Source organism: Cavia porcellus, unplaced genomic scaffold (genome assembly GCF_034190915.1).
Source record: "Cavia porcellus strain 051 isolate PalLab524CR breed Dunkin Hartley unplaced genomic scaffold, mCavPor4.1 scaffold_27, whole genome shotgun sequence".
NCBI classification, from domain to species: Eukaryota; Metazoa; Chordata; class Mammalia; order Rodentia; family Caviidae; genus Cavia; species Cavia porcellus.
In genome coordinates this window covers 10,873,244-10,896,951 of record NW_026947510.1, presented here as the reverse complement: position 1 = coordinate 10,896,951, position 23,708 = coordinate 10,873,244, and the positions used below count along the sequence as shown (strand labels likewise).

Genomic DNA, 23,708 nt, shown 5'->3' with positions numbered 1-23,708 from the left:
AACCTAATGAATATTATAGTGTAGACAACATAGCATGCAGTAGAGTACACTGTTTACTTTCATGATTGAATGGCTGACTGGGAGGTGAAACTTGCTGTTACTGCCAGTCTAAGAGTCTACTGTATTGCATTTTACTTGGCCAGGAAAATATCACTATTAAAATTAGGTTTCTACTGAATTTGTACCACTTCTGCACCATCATTTGCAAAATCAAAATATCCCAAGTTGACCCATTATAAATCAAGGATACATGTTTAAATGTGCTTCCTGTAGGCAGGACATTTGATCATGAATTGGACACTTACACATCAGTCTGTCAAAATTAGAAAGTAATGCCTGAACGGCCCACTGTAAATATACATGATCCAATTCCTGACAGGAAGTCAGTTTATATGTAGAACATATACTTTCATGATGCTCAAAAGCAGATCAGATAAAAACATACAACACATGTCCATTCCCCGTTTACCACCTTTCCATGTTCAGCAACTCAGAAGCTCTACAAACCCTCTCTTTTTTCTTAAGAGTCTTAGGATATCCTAATTATGCAGTGTTGCCACTTGGAAATAAATAGTTGCATTTTTTTCTTTTCTAACTTAAAGGCATTTTTCTAGGGGTTCATAGTTTGTTTTTTTTTTAATCAAGTTTGAGCAATTTTAGCCATTCCTGTATTTCTAATGGATGTGTAGGTCTCTCCCTGTCCTCCCTCCTTTTTTCTCCCTCATTGGACGGTCTTCTCTGAATTTCTCCAAATTCCCAAGATCAAGGAGGTAGTGCTAATTAGGCGTGATTCCTAGAGTGACCAGCATGAACCTGGTCCTCCTTTCTCCCCTTTGGTGTGCTCTCCTTAGCGTGCTGGGATAACCTGGTACCTGGCTAGGGTGTAAGGGATCGCTCTGCGTTCACCAGTCCTGTCCATCTCCGTGGTTTGGCTCTGGTTCCAGAAGATCTGTCTGACAAGAAGGTTGCTTTCGTTGGCCTGTAAAGAATTTTTATCGCAGACTAAGGGCGAGAGCACCAGCATAGCAGTAACACATGGGGTGTGTGACAAACTGTTTCAGGCCTATATGTGTTTTTCATGAACAATTTCACAACTCTAGGAGGTTAATTTTTTTATATATATATATATCCCCACTGAGGAAACTAAGGCATATAAAGGTAAGTTGCCCAAATTCAGACTGCTAATAAGACGGATGGGGTCAGGAATAAAAGGTTTGTATTTCAGTAACCTGACTCCAGAGCCTGCCTTCTTAATCACCAGCGTTAAGCCGCACGAGGAAGGCTCTGTTAAGCGGCAAGAGCGGATCTTCAAAGGAAGAGAGAAAAAAAAGAAAAAAGATTCAGAGCACAGATAACAGGAGACACCACCTTTCCGGCTGGAAAAGACTCTTATCTGGCCCAAGGATAGACAGCCCAAACTTTTCTTTGGGGTATCTTGTCATTTCTTCTTTCCACCAGTTTCGACGTGACATTTAGCGTTGTGCACCCAGCCGCTATCAATGCGCTTAAACCCACGAAAGAAAGAGAGGAGACAGCGAAACTGGGTGAAGCAGGCGCTTTTGCCTAGTGCTCTTAAGAACGGGTCTTTGATGGGAAGACCCCACTACCAGTCTGCATCCCAACCCCCACCCAGAAAGCGCTTTCCAAAACACAGGGTGGGGCAAGGCCACTTTGAGTCCAGATGCGCGAGGTCTGATCAACACTGGGCAAGGGCGCAGGACGTAGGTGGCTCCCGGGAAGAGGTCCCCTCCGTTAGCCGGTGAGCAGATCTGCACGGGGGCGCAAGCCACAGCGCCCCGGAAGTAGCAGACCCTGCGCCCCCGCCGCCCAGGTCCAGACGCTGAGCTTCGGCCCCACCCTCGGGCCGCGGGAGGCGGGAACAGGGCGGGGCGAGCGGGGGACTGGGGCGCGCGCTCCTCCCCTTGCGGCTGCCGGCGGCAGGCTCTGAGCCCCCTGCGCGCGGCACATGGGGCGCTGGACGGAGGCGGCGACGGCGGCGCGCTCGGCTGGGCCCCCTGCCACCCCGCTGCCCCTCTCCGCCACGTCCCTGGGGTGCGGGGCCACGATGGCGTCCAGCGAGGAGGACGGCACCAACGGCGGCGCCTCGGAGGCCAGCGAGGAGAAGGAGGCTACTGGCAGGAGGAGGCGCCTGGGCTTCCTGGCCACCGCCTGGCTCACCTTCTACAACATCGCCATGACCGCAGGGTTCGTGCGCCCCCGGGGCTTCCCGCCGCGCGGCCCCCCGACTCTCTGGGCTCGGGGAGGGGGCGCGCACGGCGGCGTGGGGGAGGGGCGGGCGCGTGAATGGAGCGGCGGGCGGGCGGGCGGCGCTGTGGCCCGGCATTGCCTAATACGGTGCACTGCGTGGCTGGCGGCGGGGCGCGGGTTGGAGGTTAAGTATAGACCCGGGCCGGAATGCAGGGCCGACCTCTCGGGAGGCCACTGCCACCGCCGCCTCCTGCCGCTGTTGAAGAAAAGCCTGGGTCACCGCCACCAGCACCCCCCCATCCCCGAGCCCGGAGCTGTCCGAGCCCCAAACCCGCTTCAGGCCCCAGTGCATTTCCTGGTGCTGCTGCTGCTGCAGAGGGGTGCGTGGAGTTTTCTTAGCCGTTCATTTCCCCGCGACTTTTACTTATTTATTTGTGAAAGCATAGTTCTTGGCTTTCCTTAACTTGGGACGGTTTTGCTTTTTTAAAGCGTTCCTTACCACGGTCTGGTAATCGTATCCAGAATCTTTATGATCCCAGGCTCCATTACTGATATCCTGTACTTTTATTTCTGGCTCATGGTGTGACTTACGACTCAGGGTTACAGAATGACAGTCGCTCTTCAACGAGCTGTCAAAGTGACTTCAGTGTCCATAGCTTCTCCAAACATGTTGGGAAAATACTTTACAGCTCCATTACATTGTCTCTTGGGAAAGCTATTTTCCCAGTGTCACACAAAGTATTGTTAGCTTATATAAATATAAAATATTTTAAGCTTCCTCTAGTATTTATATAGACCAATATGATTAGCAAAGATTTAGTAATTCTTTAAGTATGGTATTGACTATTATGTGATCAATTTACAAATACCAAAAAAAGTTCATAAAACTATATTTGTTGAGGTTTTACTGTGTACCAGAGATTGCCGGTTTTTTTTTTTTTTTAGATGTATTATCTCAATTTTAGTTTTCTACAATTCTGTGAGGGGTACTGCATTTTATAAATAGGGAAACTGGGGCACAGAAACAGAGTCTCTTGCTCAACATCACAAACAGCGCAGGCTGGACATGCATTTCAACCCAGACTATTGCAAGTGCAGAGATGTGCCGTTTCATCTTTCTCCTTTCTCACATTTTGTAATCGGGAAAGGAGAGAAAAAGTAACATATTCAAAGCAACTGGAGACGATTTCCGGTACCCATCATGCCCTGCTGCCCTTTGATGCGGGAAGGACTGAAAGGCTTCATTGAAACAATCTCATCCAGCGAATACACACTTTGAGAATGCAGTGCCTGCCATGTGTTAATTGATCGAAGGCCCCTTCCTTTTCCAGCTCTCTATTTTGAAGGCCAGCTTCCCATTTCAAAACAGAACTGCCCAACACAGTTCCAGTTTAACATCTTAAGTGAAAAGAAATAAAAATAATACATGAAGCCTTCAGTGATTCCCATTGACACTGTCCTCACCTAAGGGACTGAAGCTGTCTGTTATTCAAGGCTGTTTGCAACGTGCTTTCTGATTCCTCTTCTCAGTTTTCTTGTCTTGGAACTCATCTCTAATTTCTGTTCCTCAGATTCCTAATCACTGCACTTTTCATCTGTGCTCAGCCTTGTTGCTCTGTGATCTTCCTGTGACTTCTAACCAAGTAACCTTCTTTGATGTTTTCTAGATGTTTACCTCACCCAGCAGAATTAGATCCTCTCTTTTTTGTGTTCTCCTTACCATTGCCCAGTGCTCTTTCTAAACTTACCTGTCTCTCTGCCTGTATTATCCTGTCCCTTGTCATTTCTATCAAGCAAGAGTAACTGAAATGGAATAATCCTTGTAACTAACTCTGGGTGGAACTTTTCTATGGGCATTGAGCACTGAAGAAAGAATAGAAATTTGCCTGCACACAGAATGTGCATTTCAAATCAGATAAATCACAGAAATAAATAGATGCAAGGCTGGTGTATTCTCTTTGTTGAATTGGAGTATCATGTTGAGGAGTGGTAGTAAATGAGGTTGGAGAAATTGTGGTTTTGAAATTGGGATGAAATCATAGTACATTTAGTGGGGTGACTGAGAAAAGTTCTTCTTGTTCTTTACCTTGTTTTGTTTATTTCCCTTATGGCAGAACTTTGAGGGTTTTTTTTTTGTGCAATTAAAACAATAAAATAGTATTTAATAACTGTAACAAAATGTCTACACAAATGTTAAAAAGTACTTGTCTAATTCTGTGAGCCTAATGTGATCTTTCATTTTTCCTTTCTTGAGTGTCTAGCATTCTTCAAGTTTTTACTCATATTTCCTTTTTCAAAAGAGGGTTTATCTGTGCATCTTCATTTAAATAGTGACCCACATACTAACACTTCTTTTCTCTTTTGCCTGCTTTATTTTTCTCTATCTCACTGTACCATAGATTTTATTGATGCTTCATTGATTATTTTTTGTCTTTCTATTATAGTGTACCCTTCAGGAAGTTCTCCATAAATATTTACTGAATGAATGAATGAATGTATGCTTTGATGCATTGTTGTAACGGTATCTGTCCTATTGTACATTCTTCTTTTTACTTAATATTTTAACAAGTATTTGTATATAGCTTTCATAATTACACTTTTTCATGGTTGTAAAGGAGTATATATAGTTAATATGTAATTACTTGTAAAGTCATGGCCCTGGTGACATTTTTCTTTTTGTCCATGTTGAATTTTGTGGTTTGGATAAATTCCCAGGAGTAGAATTACAACTTTGAAGGAGGTAAGGATTTTTATGGTACTTGCTCATAATAAGCTGTTGTTTAGGCAGATGCAGCAGCCCCCCAGCTCTTGAGCAAACACATTTGAGCCCATATATATAAGTGCATTGTCCTAGATCAAGTGTGAGACATAAGTTAAATATTCTAGACCTGTTTTTGAAGAAATGTAGCGGGGAACATTTATATGTAAGCAATGATTGCAGTGAAAAAATGAGATAAGTGCTCCCCAGAGGTGTCAGAGGAAAGACAGGTAGGGAGAATCCGAGAAAGCTTTGTAAAGGACATCACAGCCTTTAAACTAAGCTTTGAAGGATAAGTAGGACTTAACAGACATGGATGATGAAATGGCGTGAGTTAGGGTAGAGATGTGAAATTGCAAGACAACCGACCATTGAGGCAACAGCAAACAGGACTGAGTGCGGTGTGGGGTGTGGACCTGCGATTATTGCAAAGGGCTTCTGATGCCTTGGTGATCTGCATTTCAGTCTGAAAGCAACACAGTACAGGTTTTGTTTCACTACTTTGTAGCTGGGTAACTTTTGGATAAGTTATTAAATCTCTCCCAACCTTAATTTGCTCATCTGTAAAATTGGGATGAGAGAACTACTTTGCTCAGTTGTTACAAAGAGTAAAGAAATGATAGATATGAAGCTTTAGCAGGATGCGTGCTGCACAGTGGATGTTTAAAAGATGGATTCTTATCCCTAAAGGTTAATTTAAAATTGCATTTCTTACAAAAAGAAAAACTTAAGATATTTTCACAGTATACATAATGAGATTTAATGGAACAGTGAACCCAGGGTTCATTTCCCAAAATATTAAGTAACAGCTGTATCTTTTTAATACATTTTATTGCAGAGGACGAGAGATTGATTGTGTGGATTTCAAATTTTCTTATCCATATTTCTTCATATGGGCATTTGAATTTTTTCTAGTTTGGGGCTATTACAAATAAATCCTTGCACATTTGTGTATCAATCTGTGAATGGCCATATGATTTAATTTTTCTTAGCTAGATACCTACAAGTGGATCATAGAATGATCAAAATTTTAATTTCTTAAGGAACTCCCAACCTGTTTATCCAAGCAGTTGGTCCTTTTTCTCACTGACAGTGAACGATGTAGCTTCACACCCTTAGCAATATTTGGTGTGGTTACTTATGGTAATTTTGGACATCTAAGTAAGTATGTCTTGTCACACTTTTGTGATTTTCTTTTTTATTTCCCTCATATCTAATCGCACTCTTCCTCCCATGCTTGTTACTTGTCTGTCTTTTTTTTTTTTTTTTTTGACTTTTTATCGGTACTGGGGATCGAACTCACGACTGCCTGCTTGCAAGGCAGGCGCTTATACCACTGAGCTAAATCCCCAGCCCTTGTCTGTCTTCTTGAGTATGGTGTCTGTTCAAATTTCTTACTCATTTTTTTCCCTTAGTGGGTTGTTTGATTTCCTGACATTTGAGTTTTAAATTTATTTATATAGTCTGGATACAAGTTCTTTGCAAACGTGGTGATTTGTAAATATTTCCTCCCAGTTTTAGCCTGGCTTTCATTCTCTTAGCAGTATCTCTCACAGGGCATATGGTTTTAGTCTTAATCTAAAACCAAATTATCAGGTTCTTCACCTGCCTGAACCTTTCAGCTTAAGTCTTGATGGTTTGAGTGTGTATGTGTGGTCAGTTGAAACACTCATGTATAGGTTGTAAAAGAAAGTATTAATTCAGTGTAAATAAGGTGATTTAAAGATGTTAATGAACAATACATGAAAGTATAGATGTATAAAAGTTGAAGACCATTCTTCTGTTAAAGTTTCCAGATGGCTTCTTTAAAGAGAAATTACAGATGAGAATATCATCATTTTTTGAGAACTATTAAAATAGTGAATCTAGGCAATAAACATTCTTCATTGCCAGCATTACAAAAAGGAGTAGCCAGAAGTTAATGTGTTCCTTGTATAAGTAGTACCCAGAACTACTTACATATATGTGTTATCTTAGCCAGAAAATCAAACATGAATCTCATTGAGCCCCTAGAACTAGCTACCAATTTACAGGAAATACAGGGAACAGAACATAATATGTGACATGTGGGTGTACAGTTAGCAAAATTTACATGGAAGAGTAATTCTGTAGGACCAGTCACCTACTGTGCAGCAGACAAATTGTAAAAGAAAGAGAGGGAAGGAAGAAGGGAAAACTTGTACCCAGCTAATCACAGTGTATGAATCCTATTTCAATCGTGATTTTTTAAAAATTAGGAGACAGTTGAGTAAATTTGTATTATGGCTCAATATTTTGATATTGACAAGACATTTTGTACATGAAATAGTGAGTAGTGTGATAGTTTTATTTATTAAACTGTTCTAGCAACACATAATGAAATATTTATGAGCCATATTATAGGACAGTGTGATTCTGATTCAAAATAATTAGGGGTAGGGAAGAACTTGAGGTTAGTGGGAAGCGAGATCATTCATCAGATAATAATTGTTGAAGCTGTCTTTGGGGCACATGGGGAGTTCAGTATACCATTCTCTATACTTTTGTATATATTTGGAATTACAATAAAAATATAAAAAGCAATGTTAATTTTTTATAAAAAAGAGCTACAATTGTAGTTAACTGTTTTTCAAGGAACAGATGGGCAGTTTTAAGAAGTTAATTTCAGAAGAAAAACAAGCCCTGCAGATAGTTAGAAAAGACAATAGTGTTTGTCAGGATCACTTGCTATAGTGGCGGGAGAGGAAGGCCTCTCCATTTTCTCAGTCATAGCATATATTTCTAATTATTTCTTCCTTAACTTCACTTACTAACTTAAGAGTCCCCTTGGGCACACAGTTAACAGCTTTTTCTCTCATTTCCTAGCTCAGTACCTGGCTTAGCAATTAATGTTGAACCTCAAAGATAAATAAACAAATGAATAAATTAAGCAAGCAAGAAATTTTATATAGAGAGAGCATTTTTTTTTTTGGTTTATTTTGTTATTTTGGGGCATTCATATAATCGATTGCCCTGGAATGTGTAAACACAGAACAGAACAGAACACAGTAGCCCAGAAAAGAATTCCAATTGACAAAAATCCCAATTGCATTTGGGTTGTTTTACTACAATTGCTAACCTGATGATTGAAAGAAGTCCAAAGTTAATTAAATGTGGGTCCCTTAGACAAACCTTGATTACCTCTCCCTGCAACAGTGGTTTTAGGAAGTGAGTGCTGGTTAGATTAGGGTCTGGCTTTGTTTACTGGAAAACAGTTATAGATGCTTTGGGTGTCCTTTTGAATCCCACAGAGTGTTAATTTATTTTGAACAGTATATTGATGGGTCTGTGATGCTGCACTACTCCGTACAATACTGCCACCTATGGAACAGCACTAACATTGGCTATGTAATATGTGAACTTTTGTACAACGAAATCCAAAATGGTAGATAATAACCTTTAAATTAATCCCTTGATCAGTTCTTTGGTCGGTTAATAATTGCTTCTTATTTTTTTAAGTTTTTTTTTTATTTTGAAGAGAATAAAACCACATGAGACAAAACAAAATAGAGTCAGTCAAAACAAAAGGAACAACATGGTACATGACTTGGAAACAAAATACATGGAAATCAATAAAGGCTACCATAATGCTTCTTGTTATCTTCAAAATAATGAGATATTTATGAATCATATTATAGGACCATGTGTATCTGATTCAAATGCCTCTTGTTATCTCATGTTCATATCATCAGGCATAATAAAATTGAATAAAACAGTACAGAACAAAACCTATAAAAACAAAACATTGGAGACATTATAGGACTTCAGAAGAAGATAATAGTCAAACCAGAATGGGTATCATAGTGAATCTTATTGTCTTCAAAGGAGTTGCCTATACCTTCAGACTTGATAATATCAAACAAAACAATATGATAAAATCAGTCAAAAAACAGTGAAAGCAATACAAGGCTTCAAATCCAGCTAATAGGAAATCAAAAATGGTTACTATACTTATCTCTAGTATGTGGAGTTTGTCCTTAAAAAAGGATAAATTTATGGGAAATGTGAATAAAACATTAAACTTTTGATGTTCTTATTAGAAGTACTGGGACTTGGAATCTAGAATAATGTAATCATAAATTTTAAGCCCAGAAGTGAGCTAAAACACTATCCAGATTAAATTCGCGCTTGGCTCTCACATGAGGTGAAACTGTAGGCTGAATGCGGTGAAGCTGTGGGATTGCTGGAATAGTGGCAAGAGAATCAGAATGATTCAGAGACCTCAGAGGTTGCATTTTTAAGCTCATCATTAGCTTCCTCTGAAACTTAATTTTTAGATTACTTTGGAGTGGCCTTCAAACTTTTTTTTTCTTTTTTTGAAAGCATACTTAAGCAGTTACTTGCACACACGCTCTCCACTTAATTTCTATAATGTACTTATTTCAGTATGAGTTGCTACAGCCGTATCCCAGGGCACAGTACCTACCTAGAGCCAGATCAAGAGGGCATAATGGTTTGGGAGGAGACTTCAAGCTCAGAGGTGGGTCCAGGCCCCACATGGCTGTCCCTCTGTGCACCTTTCCCCTACCAATTGCATAGGATACTGGTAATGTCTTACTTTAGGGTTATTGCGAGTATCATGAATTAATATGTGTCTAGAACATAGATATTCTGAAAATATTATTGTCATAATGAATATTTCTGCATTTCTAGAGTCTTTGCTAGTGTCAGCCATTTATTTACCTGACTGCCTGTCATACCTGCTAAGAAAATCAGTGCTTTTGCCTCACTCTGTGCTGAGGCGAAGTTCTAGAAGTGCCATTCTGCTGTTTTCTAACTGTTCTGTGGAGCTCACATCTTTACCCCATTCAGTCGGTAGTTTCTTTGCAGGAATCTTTTTCAGGGACTTCGCCATGGTATGAGTGAGCATGGTTTAGTTTAAAGTTAAGACTCCATAATTTTTTATTTCGTAAATCCCTTAGGTGCTTTGATCTTAAAGACTGGGCTACTCATTTCCAAAGATGTACTTATTCAAGATTTCAAAAGGCAATAAATGAGCTGACTTTCTTAATCTTTATCATTCTTTTGTAATTGTAAGGGAAACTGAGGAAAAATGGTCTCGTGACTCTAGGAAGAATGAAAAGTAGGAAAAAGTTGGTCTCCAGAGTACAGTTTATATTTTAAGGACTCTTAAATATGGGCGCAGAATGTATATTTAATACTGTATATGAGTCTCAGTGGAAAAGTGAGAGTTTATGTAATTTTTCTTTTTTAAAAATAAACTCTCTGATAACAGGCTTATGTCTGATCTCCCCTGTGCATTCCTCCTATAGTAAAGCAGTTATTTAGTGAATATTATGTAAATAGTAAATGATGATTCTTATTGAAGATTTCTACTTGTATATCATAATGTGACATAGTATGTATTTGTATAAGATAATTATCTACATACACAATATTGGTTTTGAAAGCTTTTATCTCAAGTTACATTTATGTGTTATTAAAATGCTGTATACAGCAATCTTATTTTTGGTAGTGATTTCATTAGTCTTTCAGTTTATTTGCTGAAACCAAAAACACACTGGACATTGTTTTGTCTGTAATTAGTGCCTGATATGTTCTATTCTTCCTCTTCTAGCATCAACATAAAAGTACTGTTTGTCATTTTTTTCTCTTGTGGGTTTTTAAAAAAAATAGTGATGAACCAAGATCATAATGATGTATAGTGTAACTATATAAATATATAGGTAGCAAAATTATGTAAATTGTGGCATGTCTTTTGAGGAAGTTCAGTGGTATTTTTAAAATTATATTATGTACATTTAATTAAACATTTTAAATTTCTTAAAGTGTACAGTTAAATGGCATTAATACATCACCATTATTATGTGGCCATCAGCACTGTCCGTTTGCCTGGCTTATTTTACTGAGTATGATATTTTCCAGGTTCATTCATGTCATAGGAAGTGTTGGAATTTCTTTCTTTTTGAAGACTAATAGTCTACTCTATGTTTAGACCATACTTTGTTTATCCATTCAGTCATTGATAGACACTTAGTTTGCTTCCTCTTCTTAGCTATTATGAGTATTACTGCTTTGAGCATGCACACACATTAGTGAAATTAATTTTGATAGAATTTTATAAAATACTTTTATTTTCTTTAGGTGGTTGGTTCTAGCTATTGCAATGGTACGTTTTTACATGGAAAAAGGAACACACAGAGGTTTATATAAAAGTATTCAGAAGACACTTAAATTTTTCCAAACATTTGCCTTGCTTGAGGTAAGTTTTTCATCATAATATTTTTCTATAATGCTTATCTGATAGTGTTTTTGTTGAAAATGTCAGTTTTATTTTGTTCATTACATGCCACGTATGGGTTTGCTTATTACCAGTGTTGACAGGGATTTATTTTATGCTTATGTTACTGACTAGAGATTTTTTTCATTTGCTTACAGATAGTCCACTGTTTAATTGGTGAGTTTTTCTTTGAATTTTATCTTTTTGTTATAAATTGCTATTAGGGCAGCAGTTGACTTATTTTTCTCTTCAAGGAATTGTACCTACTTCTGTGCTTGTGACTGGGGTCCAAGTGAGTTCAAGAATCTTTATGGTGTGGCTGGTTACTCACAGTATAAAACCGGTAAGGGATACAGTTGAGCTTGTGGGCAATTTTTCATCATTAGGAATCCATAAACTACCAACATTCTTACGTTTCAGGAAGCAGAATGATTCGGCCAGAAGGAGTTAGGCTGGAATCAAGTCGTCTTTGTACATTGACTTAATGCTGTAGTGGAAAAACTGAAACACAGCAAAACCAAATATTGGCATTTTATATCCATAACGTACTCTTCTCTGACATTATTCTGTTTCTTAAAATTGTAACATCTGTCAGATAACAAGCTGAAATGTTTTCTATTGAAGTTTCTTTTCTTCCAAAGTTATTCTTTTTATTTAATTGAAAGTGTTACTGTAAACAATTTCTTTTTCCTCATTTAACATTGAATATTGCAGCAAAGACATAGAAGCCAATGTGGTTCTCTATGTCTGAACAAATGTAAAAGACTAAATTAAAAATGAGTCTTTCTACCAAAGTATGCAAAAATCTCAAGAACAAGTGCAAAAGATCTATCATACAATAGGGTGACTGTAGTTAATAAGGCTTTTATTTACAGTACTTGAAAATGGCTAAGGAAAGTAGATTTGAAGTTCTCACCACAAATAAATGATAAGCACAAGACATGATGCATGGCTTACCTCGATTGCTCAATTTAGCCATTCACCTCTCTGTGTTTTAAAACATTACATTGTATACCATAAACACATATACTTTTAACTTGTCAATTAAAAAATAATTTTAAAAAGTTAGGGTTGAGAAAAATAAGGGTATTATTTCTGGAAACATGGCAGGAGAGGGGCTAATGACTGAACCTGATGTACGGCTTAAGGCTTTTAGACGAAGCTGACTCTGTCAGGATGTGTATTGGGCCATTTAAGCCCATGTCGGAAGCATTTCCCAGTTCAGCCCTCCTGACCTTCTTGACAGCCTGTGCTGTTTCCTGTCCACTCGAGGACAGATCTCTGGCCTCCTTTCCACTCTGCAGATTCCTTTCTTGTCTCCTGTGTGTCTGGGGACTGGCATCTGACCTCCGCTTTGTTTCCTGGTAGCCTCCCTGGCTCTGGTCTACATAGGGACAGATATTCGACCTTCTGCCCTTTTAATACTCCACACTTAGCCCTCTTGGGTGGTGTTTTTTCACTCAGTTTACTCTGTCCACCTGGTTCCTAACCAGAGACTGCCGTGTGGGTAGCGGTGATCCTGTGCCTGCCAGGAGCCCAATACCTTATGAATGAAGATGGCTACTCTCAAAGCAGGGCTCGTTAACAGAACAAAGGAGACGCTGTGCCAAGTGGTGGAGGAATACAGTAGCTGGGCTAGGACCATGAGGAATCTGAGGAATAAAAGAGCAGGAAGACAGTGACAGAGTGACCAACACTAACTAGAGAAACAAAATTAAAGAGAAGCTGGTTAGTGGCTTGTTTCCAGAGAAGAAGACCTCCTGCTCTTCTCCATCAGAGGCTTTATTCCTTCATATTCCTATTTCTCTTTCTACCACAACAAGTTTCCATCAGCATAGATTGTTCCTATTATTTTTAAGAGGGTGATGTTGTCCTGGGAAGGTGGGGTTACTGGCTTGGGTGAAGGAGGAGGGAGAGGAACTAGTGAATAGTTGGCCATTTCTGTGCATAGCACGTAAGTTTCACGTTTATAACTCATTGTTTAATGGTGACTGCATGGAGTTTTCTGTTTCATATTTGTCTAACCTGAACATTCCATTATAAGAAAAGACAAGAAATATTTCAAATGGTCACAACACATAGTTCACTGGAGCATAAATTCAAGGTCGCACAGCATTGGATTTCTCTGTAATTCTGCAGGTCCAGAATGAGGAGAGTGTGGTGCTTTTTCTGGTCTCGTGGACTGTGACTGAGATTACTCGCTATTCCTTCTACACATTCAGCCTTCTCGACCACTTGCCGTACTTCATTAAATGGGCCAGGTGGCAATGTCTTGCAGTTTAGTTTCTCACTGTCCTGTGCATGCTGGCTTTGTGTGCTGAGCTAACACCAAAGAATTAAAATGTGTGTTTTGGCTTCCTGATGCCAGAATGCTCATGTTTTGGATATGAGCGTCACAGCTTGTATTCTAAAAGCTGGATTTGATGATCAGATATGAATCATATTAAAATACATTTTGTGTAACATCTATACCAGGCAAATCATATTCTTAAGTAACCTCATGACTAGTCATTTATTTTCCTTTAAAAACATCTTATATATTTTTGGAATTATATTGAATAAACTGTACCAAAAGTGTGGTATTGTATTTGATTGATTTAAATTACTTTAATAATCACTGACAATTTTTAGTTCCTTAGAGCAGCAATATCTGTTTTCTTTTTTGCTATAAATAGCTCCGACAGACATTTTTTTAAAAAAAGTTTATCCTTGGAATTGTACTGTTTGGAATACAGAGCAAATTTATATCCTAATGCAATAATTTTTAAAGTGAAAGATTCCCTATTCTTTCTGAAGGTTCTGAGAAACTGATTTTACCAAGTTATTATAAAAACAAAATTGCTTTTTGGAAGGCAGCAACGCCCATCATTATACCGGTGCACACCAAAAGCGCTTTTTGGAGAACACATCAAGCCAGCAGACTGGGAATATAGCTCAGTGGCACAGTGTCTGCTTGGCAAGGGCAAAGAAAGCCCTGAGTTCAATTCCTAGTACAAAAAATAAAACTATAAAACAAACCAGCATAGATTTGTTTATTTGTTCTTGTAGTTATAGTAGCAGTAACAAAGTAGCAGTGATAAATGGTGCATAGATGCTGAACACTGAGATTCAGGCATGAATATATCGTGCATTTAGGATGCCTCTCAGGTAAAAAGTTAAAAACCCCAGTAGGTATTAGTGGTAGTAAGTGCGAGGTGTAAGTTTCAAACACACAAGATACAAGAAGTAAACAATATATATACATATATATATTATACACACACACACACACACACACACACACACACACACATATATGTGTTTTTTGGGGGGGGGTACCAGGGATCGAACTCACAACCTTGTACTTGCCAAGCAGGCACTTATGCCACTGAGCCAAAGCCCCAGCCCGGTAAACAATATTTTCATACTTAAAATTATTTAAGAATGTAAATTACAGAAGTAATATGTTTTCACTGTAAAAAGTTCAAACAATGCAGATGTATATAAATAAACAAACACAGAAAGCTGTTTTTCCTCCTGTGTAACTCATAGCTTGCTCTTGGAAGAAGAAACTGTTTATTCATCTAGCATTTTCAAAGCACAAATGTGGAAACACATACATAGATTTTTAAAAACAGAAACCAGCTAATATTACACTTGCTTTCTGTGTATATGTTGGAGTTATTTTTTTCAGTGCAGATGCATTTTGATCTAGCTCTGCTATACAGTATTCCACAATATGATTGAACCAGTTCTCTGTTGCTAGAATTTAGATTATTTCCAGCTTTCTAGTATTATAAGTAAAGCTTGGAGACCTTGTAAACAATGCCATATCTATGTAGCATTGAATATATGTATTCAATATTTTTTTAAAAACTGATATTTTGATAATACATTCTCAATTCTTAGCTATTTTCAGACTTGTTTCAGATCCTCATGTATTAAGACCGACACCTTTTCTCTAGGGATACATCCTTCTTGCATAACTCATGTTTTATATATGTTCAAATATAACAAATTAGAATACATAAATAAAGACAATAAAAATTGTAAAATTACTTATAATCCCACTGCACAAGAGTCATCACTGTTGTATTATGTAATCTCTCAGACTTTTAAAAAATCTCTAGGTCTTTGTTAAAAATTTGTGACTTAACATTTTGCACATCATAGTACATTCTAAGATGATAGTTTGAGCATAAATAATATTGCTTTTCAGAAGAAAGTTGCATTATTATTTATATATGGTTGGTTGTTTTTATTCTTGTACATGAAAATGTGTTCACTATTAGTGATTATTGAGCTTTTTGAAGCACTGGCAATTTTGAATGTAGCTGAGCTTGATCTTAGAATGCATGTCAGTACCATTTACATGATAGTCTTGACTTCTGAACCCTTTAAAACCATGAGCTCATGCCACAGTCTCTTTTCATACATGGTATTCACAGAATTTATGTGGACATAACAGATGTACCTTGTGCTTTTCCTTAGGTCAGGCATGTTAGTCTTTAATGCTTTGTCTCTCCCTTTGGGAATGTATTTGCATGTCTTTCGTTTGTAGAAAAGAGCAAAACTGCCATTGCATGTTTAAATCTGTGTTTAGAAAACGTTTGTCAGTTGCCTTGATGTTAAAGAAGGTGTTACATAAAGTCAAGTTTGAAATGCATGTGTTAGCAAAATGTTAATGATAATCATGAATAATTATATTTCATGTCCAAAAAAACGTTTAAAATTCTAGCTGTCAAAATATACTTGCCAACCTCATTAAGTAGTCTACAGTAATACTCATATTTAAATTCAAATGTGGAAGCTGCTCTTCTCAAAACTTCACATTAGAACTTACTTCATATTTATAAACAGTTTGACTTACTGTCAGAATTTCAATGCACTTTGAATTTATCGGTTGAAATTTTTTTGGAAAAGTCTGCAGAATAATCATATGTTGGATTATATTTTCAGATTGATTCTCATTTTACTTTCAAAAGTGAATTTTCTTTTTAAAAAGTTTAGGTAAGGCTTCAAGGAAGCATTAAAATCTTTTTCTGAGTGTGGTCTATAGATACTTAAATCTCCTATATTTTCCTGAAACCTTAGTGATATGTAATTTTTTTAAGTGCAAGTAAAATCAAGGAAGTTACATAATTCTTTACCATTTTATTAGAAATGTTCTTTCTTTTTAAGGCTAGGAGCAATATTCTTGGAGTGATAGTTTTTTCTATTAAAGAACAATGCTACTGAAATTGAGAACCACATAAAGTTAAAAAAGTCATTTTGGGTGTTTTGAGAAGGGAACATATAATGTTTAGTAATGTAATTTTAAAAATTGAGGTGGAAAAAGGTTGATTTAAATGAAAACTAACTGCAAGACTGGTAAGAAAGGGTAAGGAGACAGTGGTGCGTATAGTAAAGGATCATCTTTCTTTATTGATTAATCTATTTTGGTAAATAATTTTGTCCTTCTACCCCATGTTTTATCTTTTTTATATCTATGGCATTCAGGAATCTGGTAACTTAGAGAAAAATAATTTCCTTTAATAGAGAAATGTCATTGTCTTGGATCTTTGAGGCTCTTCCTGTTGAAGACCAGTGGAACCCAGGCATAAGTAGACTAGGCTTCTGTGTTAGAGACTGTGCCACAATCCGAATGAACAAATAGTCATTTGGAATTTTGGACAGAACTTTCTTGGCTCAATTTTAAGCAAGCTGATATTATATTCCTTTGAAATAGTTTGTATTAGTCACTTTCCTATTGCTGAGACAAAATTTCCAGCACCTGCAGCTTTAAGGAAAAGAGGCTTAATTTGGTTCATAGTTTTAGTGGGTTTGGCCCATGGTTACCTGACTGCAGGGCAGAGATGGCATGGTGGGAGAGCATGATGGAACATAGTTGCTTACTTTATGGCAGCCAAGAAGCAGAGGGATTGGGAGGGCAGGGACAAAAATATGCTCTTGTAGGTCACACTTCTGCTGGCCCTTCCTCCAATCAGGCCCCACCTCCTAATAATACATTTGGCTATGAATTCATCAGTGAATTAAACCATTGATGAGTATAGCACCTCCATGACCCAGTCACTTTGCAAAAGCTCCCATCTCTAAAATGTATGGGACTTTTGGGGGTACATTTTAGATCTAAACTTTATCTTACTGACTTTGTCATAAAAGCAGCTCTGGACAAGTTTATGATGTTTTATGTAATCAGTTTTCTGCAGTAGCAGTTATGTTCAGTTAGTAACATGAAGTTTTCCAAATACTTTTAGAAATAAGTACTGTAATTTGGGAATTTAAAGGTTTGAGTTTACATTGAACTCTCGAACTGGTGTTTTCAAGCACAGCATTTGATTAATAACTGATTATCTGCGAAAGAAAAACAAAACAAAACCATTGTTATGATCCCACGTGCCAAAGAAGTTCCTTTTACAGTACTTAAAAAATCAATCTATAATCCCAGCACTCTGAAAGACTGCTTGAGCCCCAGAGTTTGAGACCAACCTGTGCAACATAAAATGATCCCATCTCAAAACATACAAAACTAGAATATACTATTTAAAAAATTGGATAAAAGCGTTTCACTGTAAAGTAAGTTAAGTGGCTAAGAAGATATTACCATTTGGAGTAGACATTTTACTTAGAAAGATGATACTGTAGTTACTGCCAATGATTAAAGTAGAAAAATTAACCTACTTGTGTGAGGTTCCTGTACATATGCACAGAAAGGGGAATGTCTGTTTAAACACAGTAATAGTTAAAGAACCATACTGTAAAATCCAATAATTATTCTAGCAAAATAATTCTCTGAGGTTTTTCTTTCTCTAGATATAATTTTTTTATCATCTTATATCCTGTTGGAGTTGCTGGTGAACTTCTTACAATATACGCTGCCTTGCCATATGTGAAGAAAACAGGAATGTTTTCAATAAGACTTCCTAACAAATACAATGTGTCTTTTGACTACTACTATTTTCTTCTTATAACCATGGCCTCATATATACCGTGTAAGTATATATTTATTAGTACTTTGATTTAACCTCTATGGAAATTTTTAAAAAGATATAATCTAGTTTAATAAGCAAGGAAAAATAATTTGAAATAATGGCCTACAAACACTTTTATGACATCTGTTCAAGCCCTCATTTATTGATGATTTAGAATAATTGAGGGAGGGGTGAGTCAGATGTTTTACTGGCTGTAAGTAAAAAGGTAAAAGATTAACACAAAGGAATTACTGTGTGAAAGGCATTCAAATGTGCTTAGTGTGATTCATTTTTTAAAGGTAAAGAAAAATCATTTGAAAAGTGTGGGTGCCTCAGTGTGCTGTTTATGAGCATTTAGAATTATGTATCTGAATACAAACATTTTATTCAGGAAAATTTCTCATCATTTCTGACCACTAAGTATACATGGGAAAATCATCTAGGAGCACTTACTGTGCTGCTCTTATTGTGTTGCTCTGTGTATTTGAAGCTAATAAAGCTGCTTTTCTTCAAATATTTCTAATAATTCAGCATGTTCACTGATTTTTCATCATCTCAGTAGCTGCAATGAATTGGTGAAACTTTACTCACTGTACTTAGTACTAATAATGACATTTATAGGTCAAATTTGATAGTCATTGGCAAGATGCACAAAAGAAATGTAAGCTTGTTACATACCCCGGAATGCCCTTCTCTATAAAATTGGAGACTTCAATGTCAGTGAAGTCTCTAAGGAAAGGGGGAAAGTCTAGAGAAGTTAAAGTTACCACTGATGCCGTATAGAGTATTTCATCTAAAGGGGATGTGCATAACTCTTAATTGGCTGATGGATGAAATTTTGAAGCATTTCCAAAATCAAAAATGATTTAGTGGTCACAGTGTTTCCCCACTCTGTCTTCTCCCATTTCAACCTCCTTCCATTTCCCATCTCAGCCACTGAGGATTGCTGAGGTGAGTATGTATGCACTACTTGTCACAATCTCTGCTTTTCCCAGCCTCTGGTTAGTGGTAACAGGCCCAGAACTCATCTAGGTATCCATTATATTTTACAAGTGTGGGCACTGGGTTCTCATCTTTCTCATGACTACTGAGATATCCACAGAAATCTGGGTCCCAAAAGATAATTGTTCGAAGCTTCACATCAGTAATTTTGCTTTTGCTTTTGTTTTTTGTGGTACTCTGGATTAAACCTCAGGCCTTGCACATGTTACGCAAGCATTCTACCGCTGAGCTGCACCCTCAACCCTTTTAAAATTGGATTTTGAGACAAGATCTTGCCGAGTTGCTCAGGCTGGCCTTGAATTTGCAGCATCTCAGCCGGCCTCCGCCTCCAAAGTAGTGAGGGTTATCGGTTTAAACCAGTGTCTTTTGTCTGTGTTGTTAGGTATACTGGTGTAGACACTGGCCTGTGCCAGCAACAACTTCCCAACTTACCATGCAGCTACTGATAGTTCCACTTCTCCGAGGGCCAGTCAGCAAGGATTGTGTTTTCATTTCTTATTGATATCAGCAGAAGTAGCAACCAAGTTTACTTTGCATATTAAATCCTTTGCTAATTACAGGTATTAAATGTGCTTTTTCAGTAATTTTTTGTACTCAGAACAAATGGTGTCTCCCATTCACCAGTGAGAGCATTCTGGATGAGAGAGGTTGAGTGAATTGCATAAAAAAATCAACCACCTGGTAATACCAAGATTTGAACTCAAGCCTGTATCTTCTACTGAACTACTCAGGATTTTTTTTTTTTTTTTTTTTTTTTGGTCTTTTTTTGAGACAGGGTCTCACTATGCACTTCAGGCTGGCCTTGAGCTCACTTTGTAGCCCAGGCTGGTCTCGAACTCACAACAATCCTGCCTCAGCCTCCCGAGTGCTGGGATTATAGGCCTGAGCCACCACACCCAGCTTACTCAGCATTATTATGGAAGTTTTTATAGTAACTGGTCTGTTAGCTAAAATTACATAACCTGGATATATTTAGGTTAGAGATATAATATGATTGTTACATTGTTCAATATAGGAGGTACCTAAATTTAAAAAATAACTGTTGTGAAGTTTTGCTGTTTAAGTTCTGAAAATAAATTTTTACAAAAATTGCCTAAATTAGATATTCAAAACTTGTTCTGTGAAAAGGGCATTGATTTGGTTACTCTGTTTATTATTTTTATGTTTATATGGTTTACAGCTGGTATTCTGTTTATGGATCAGCATTTATACTGTGATTGAAATCACTGGTTCAGATTGCCTCAAAATACTCTCCAAATTTGGGCAGATGACCATTTGTATGAGTATGATCATGTAAATTTATGTGTTTGTGTGTAACAGATTTCCCTTAGCTCAGCTTTCAGGAGCATCTACTGTAGGCCTATTTAGAGGACCCTGTTCTGGCTCCTCCAGGATTCCCCATTTTGTGGCACATTCCGGGACTGTGGCATTAGCTGCCCAGCGAGTGCTGAGATCACGTCTCAAGCCTGTACAGGCCTAATCCCTCCTCTGTTATCCTGATTGCCAACCACATCACAGTGTGTGCAGCACAGATGTCAGGGGGCGGCCGTTTGTGAAGGGGGAAGATGACCTTGGGTGTGTGTGTGCTGGGACGTTCACATACATGCAGACTACAGCTGATGGACAGGAAAGGAGGCAATTTGGGACCTGCTTTCCTTGGCATAGTATTTCAAAGCATTGCTAAATTCAGAGTTGAAGCATGAGCTTCCAGGAGATTTGAAGGTATATTTATCAAAATTCTAAGTTTTCTAAAAAATAATAAATAAAACTTGAGCTGTGGCATTTCAGTAGATAGGGATGTGATGTATGGGCCTCCATTAACACGCTTTTCCTTAGCTCCGTAAATGGTAGGAGGTGGCAACAATGCACAACGAACGTACACTCAAACTTTGCGATATTTAGCAGTTTTTGAGCATAAACAGTTGAAAACAATAGCTTATTTTTTTTGTTTTCTTTTTTCAATCAAGTGTTTCCACAGCTCTATTTTCATATGTTGCGTCAAAGAAGAAAGGTGCTTCATGGAGAGGTGATTATAGAAAAGGATGATTAAAGATCCCTACGAACAAGGTGCTTTTTCCAGAATAACCAGGATTACTTGAGTCCAAGTTCTAATAACAAGAATAAAAAACTCCATGAAAGATCACAGATTGTATTGTTTCTTAAAATATAATTCAAAACACATGGTGTTTACCAATATTTGTCTTCATATTGTGTCAAGTCTATTTTTTTTACAAAAACTGTGCAAGTGTTATCAACTCCTGGGTAGTTCTTGATCACTTAGAAAATAATTGGATGTAATATGTGGGGGGAAAGTTTTGTTAGTTTCATTTAATTTTTTGCAACATATGCTCCACGCTTTTTAAATCAATGTTTAGAAATTAATTCAGTAACAATATTATGACACCTGCCAGTGACGCTTATGTGATACTTACAAATGAAAATAGAAAACTACAATAACTTACTGATATGTTGAAACTTGCAATCTGTTTTTCAAGTTACAAGCCATTATGTATGATAAATAACAATATTTGCTATAGTAAGACATTTAGTATAAAATAATAGCAGCATAAACCAAAACTATTCAAGATGTCACAATGTATTTTTTTTTCTGGAGATAGAAAACCAAAGGGCTTCATGCATACCAGGCAAGCGCTCCACCACTGAGCTATACCTGAAGCCCCAGAAAAATATTCTCTGAACATATTTTTAGACCATTGAAATTAATTTTTAGGAAAAAATTGTTTTTACTTAAATTAACTATTTAAAGGCAACATTTTCAATTATAAGGATTTCTAGAAATTAGAAAAGAATGAAGTTTATACTTTTCCCCCACTGGTTAAAAAAATATATCTGATCTGAATCGTGTACTCAAATCTCTGTTTGGGAAAGACTGCTCCAGACTGTGGAATTATCTTATAAAAATCATGTTATGATAATCCCCTTCCATATCTGATATGAAACAGACTCATTTTATTCTGAATTACATTGACTAGCACAAAGTTCTTGCCAGAATAAGCTTCTGTCCTTGTGTTTATTTTTTTTTTTTTTTTTTTTTTTTTGTCAGTTAATATATTTATTTTTAAGAATCTTTTGAAGAAAAACAACTAGTTTTGCAAACATAAAAACCACATGCCACACATATGGAGTGGTTGCACTCTCACACTCCACCAAATAAACTTTAGGGAAGTTTTAAACACATTCTCGCCATCACTAGTACATTCATGACTGTCCCATCAGGCAACTTGTACCACCAGTGTATATGGATGACTGTCTCCTGGGCAGGTTGTAGCACTTGTGGTTGAAATGGTATAGTCATGCATGGGATGACATACATGTACCACCAGAGGTTCAAGCTGACCTTCTCTCCTGAAAATCGTCTTGCTCCCTATTAAGATGTCATTTTCTCCAAAATAGCTGTTCCTATCATCCAATCTTCTCTGCCTCATTTCTGTGGAGCTCTTATTCTGTCAGTAGCTGTCAGTTTGTCTTCTTCACTTTGTTCTCTGCTCCATTCGTTGTGGCCTCCATTATTTCTGGATTCTTTGTATTTTTCTTTTTTTAGAATATCCTGCAATACTCTCTGTAGAGTTGAATTGGTGGTTGCAAATTCCCCCAGTTCCTCTTTATCCTGGAAGCACCTTGTTTTTCCATCAATTTCGAGGGACAGTTGTGCAGGATATCTCAATCTTGGCTGGAGATTATTATCTTTCAAAGCTTGAATTATTTCCCCCCATGCTCTTCGTGATTTGATGGTTTGTGCAGAGAAATCTGCTGTAATTCTGATGGGTGCTCCCTTGTAAGTGGTCTGCTTCTTGTCTCTGACAGCTTTTAATATTCTGTTCTTGTATTGAATTTCTGGAATTTTTATTATTATATGCCTGGGTGTTGCTCTGTTAGGGTTGTAGGTGGCTGGGGTCCTGTATGCCTCATACATCTGAGTATCTTTACCTTTTGCTAAATTAGGAAAATTCTCCTGGATTATTTCTGTGAGTAGCTTTTGTAGTTCATTTGTTTGTGTCCCTACTTCTTCTTTTATGTTCTTAATCCTTAAGTTATGGCTCCTCTTATCTTCTTCTTGTCTTTGTATTATTGCTGTTTGTTTCTTTGTTATTTTTAAGAAGTTTTTCATTTCATTCTCCCATATTACAATTCTGCCCTCCAGTTCAGATAGTCTGTCCTTAGTTTCTTTCAAGCTGTTATGCCAGTCTTCGATAGACTTCTTAGTTTCTTGGTAGTCCCTTTGAACCTGCTTCACGTATTCTATGCTTTCCCTGTTTTCTCCATCAAACACTTCTCCCCTCTTTTTCTGTTCTTCCATTCCACCATCTGTTTTTTCTTGGGTGGTGCTTAGTATTTCTCTAACTATTTTGCATACTTCTAGCTTCAGGTCGTTGATAACTTCATTCCTGAATTGGTCTATGAGGCTCTCTATATGGCGCCTTATGTGTAATGGTGCGGTGTCTGGTATTGCCTGTTTCTCAGAATTGGGGGCCGAGGAGCCTTTCTTGTTGCTGCCTCTTCCCATATTCTC

At 37.6% G+C, this 23,708-nt stretch overlaps 1 protein-coding gene across 2 annotated transcripts; it reads left to right on the top strand.

Annotated features, from left to right (window-relative positions):
• Window positions 1-1,909: 1,909 nt before the first annotated feature.
• Window positions 1,910-21,371, top strand: Hacd1 (3-hydroxyacyl-CoA dehydratase 1). 2 transcript variants are annotated; one of them, XM_003462775.5, is made up of 7 exons: window positions 1,910-2,205; window positions 11,090-11,207; window positions 11,384-11,402; window positions 11,480-11,568; window positions 13,365-13,486; window positions 18,018-18,196; window positions 21,145-21,371. In XM_003462775.5, the coding sequence occupies exons 1-7, from the start codon at window positions 1,967-1,969 to the stop codon at window positions 21,225-21,227; spliced, it is 849 nt and encodes a 282-aa protein (XP_003462823.1). In that variant the 5' UTR covers window positions 1,910-1,966; the 3' UTR covers window positions 21,228-21,371. The 2 variants fall into 2 exon arrangements, with proteins under 2 accessions (XP_003462823.1, XP_063093950.1); XM_063237880.1 differs by lacking the exon at window positions 1,910-2,205 and adding an exon at window positions 2,390-2,588.
• Window positions 21,372-23,708: the final 2,337 nt, after the last annotated feature.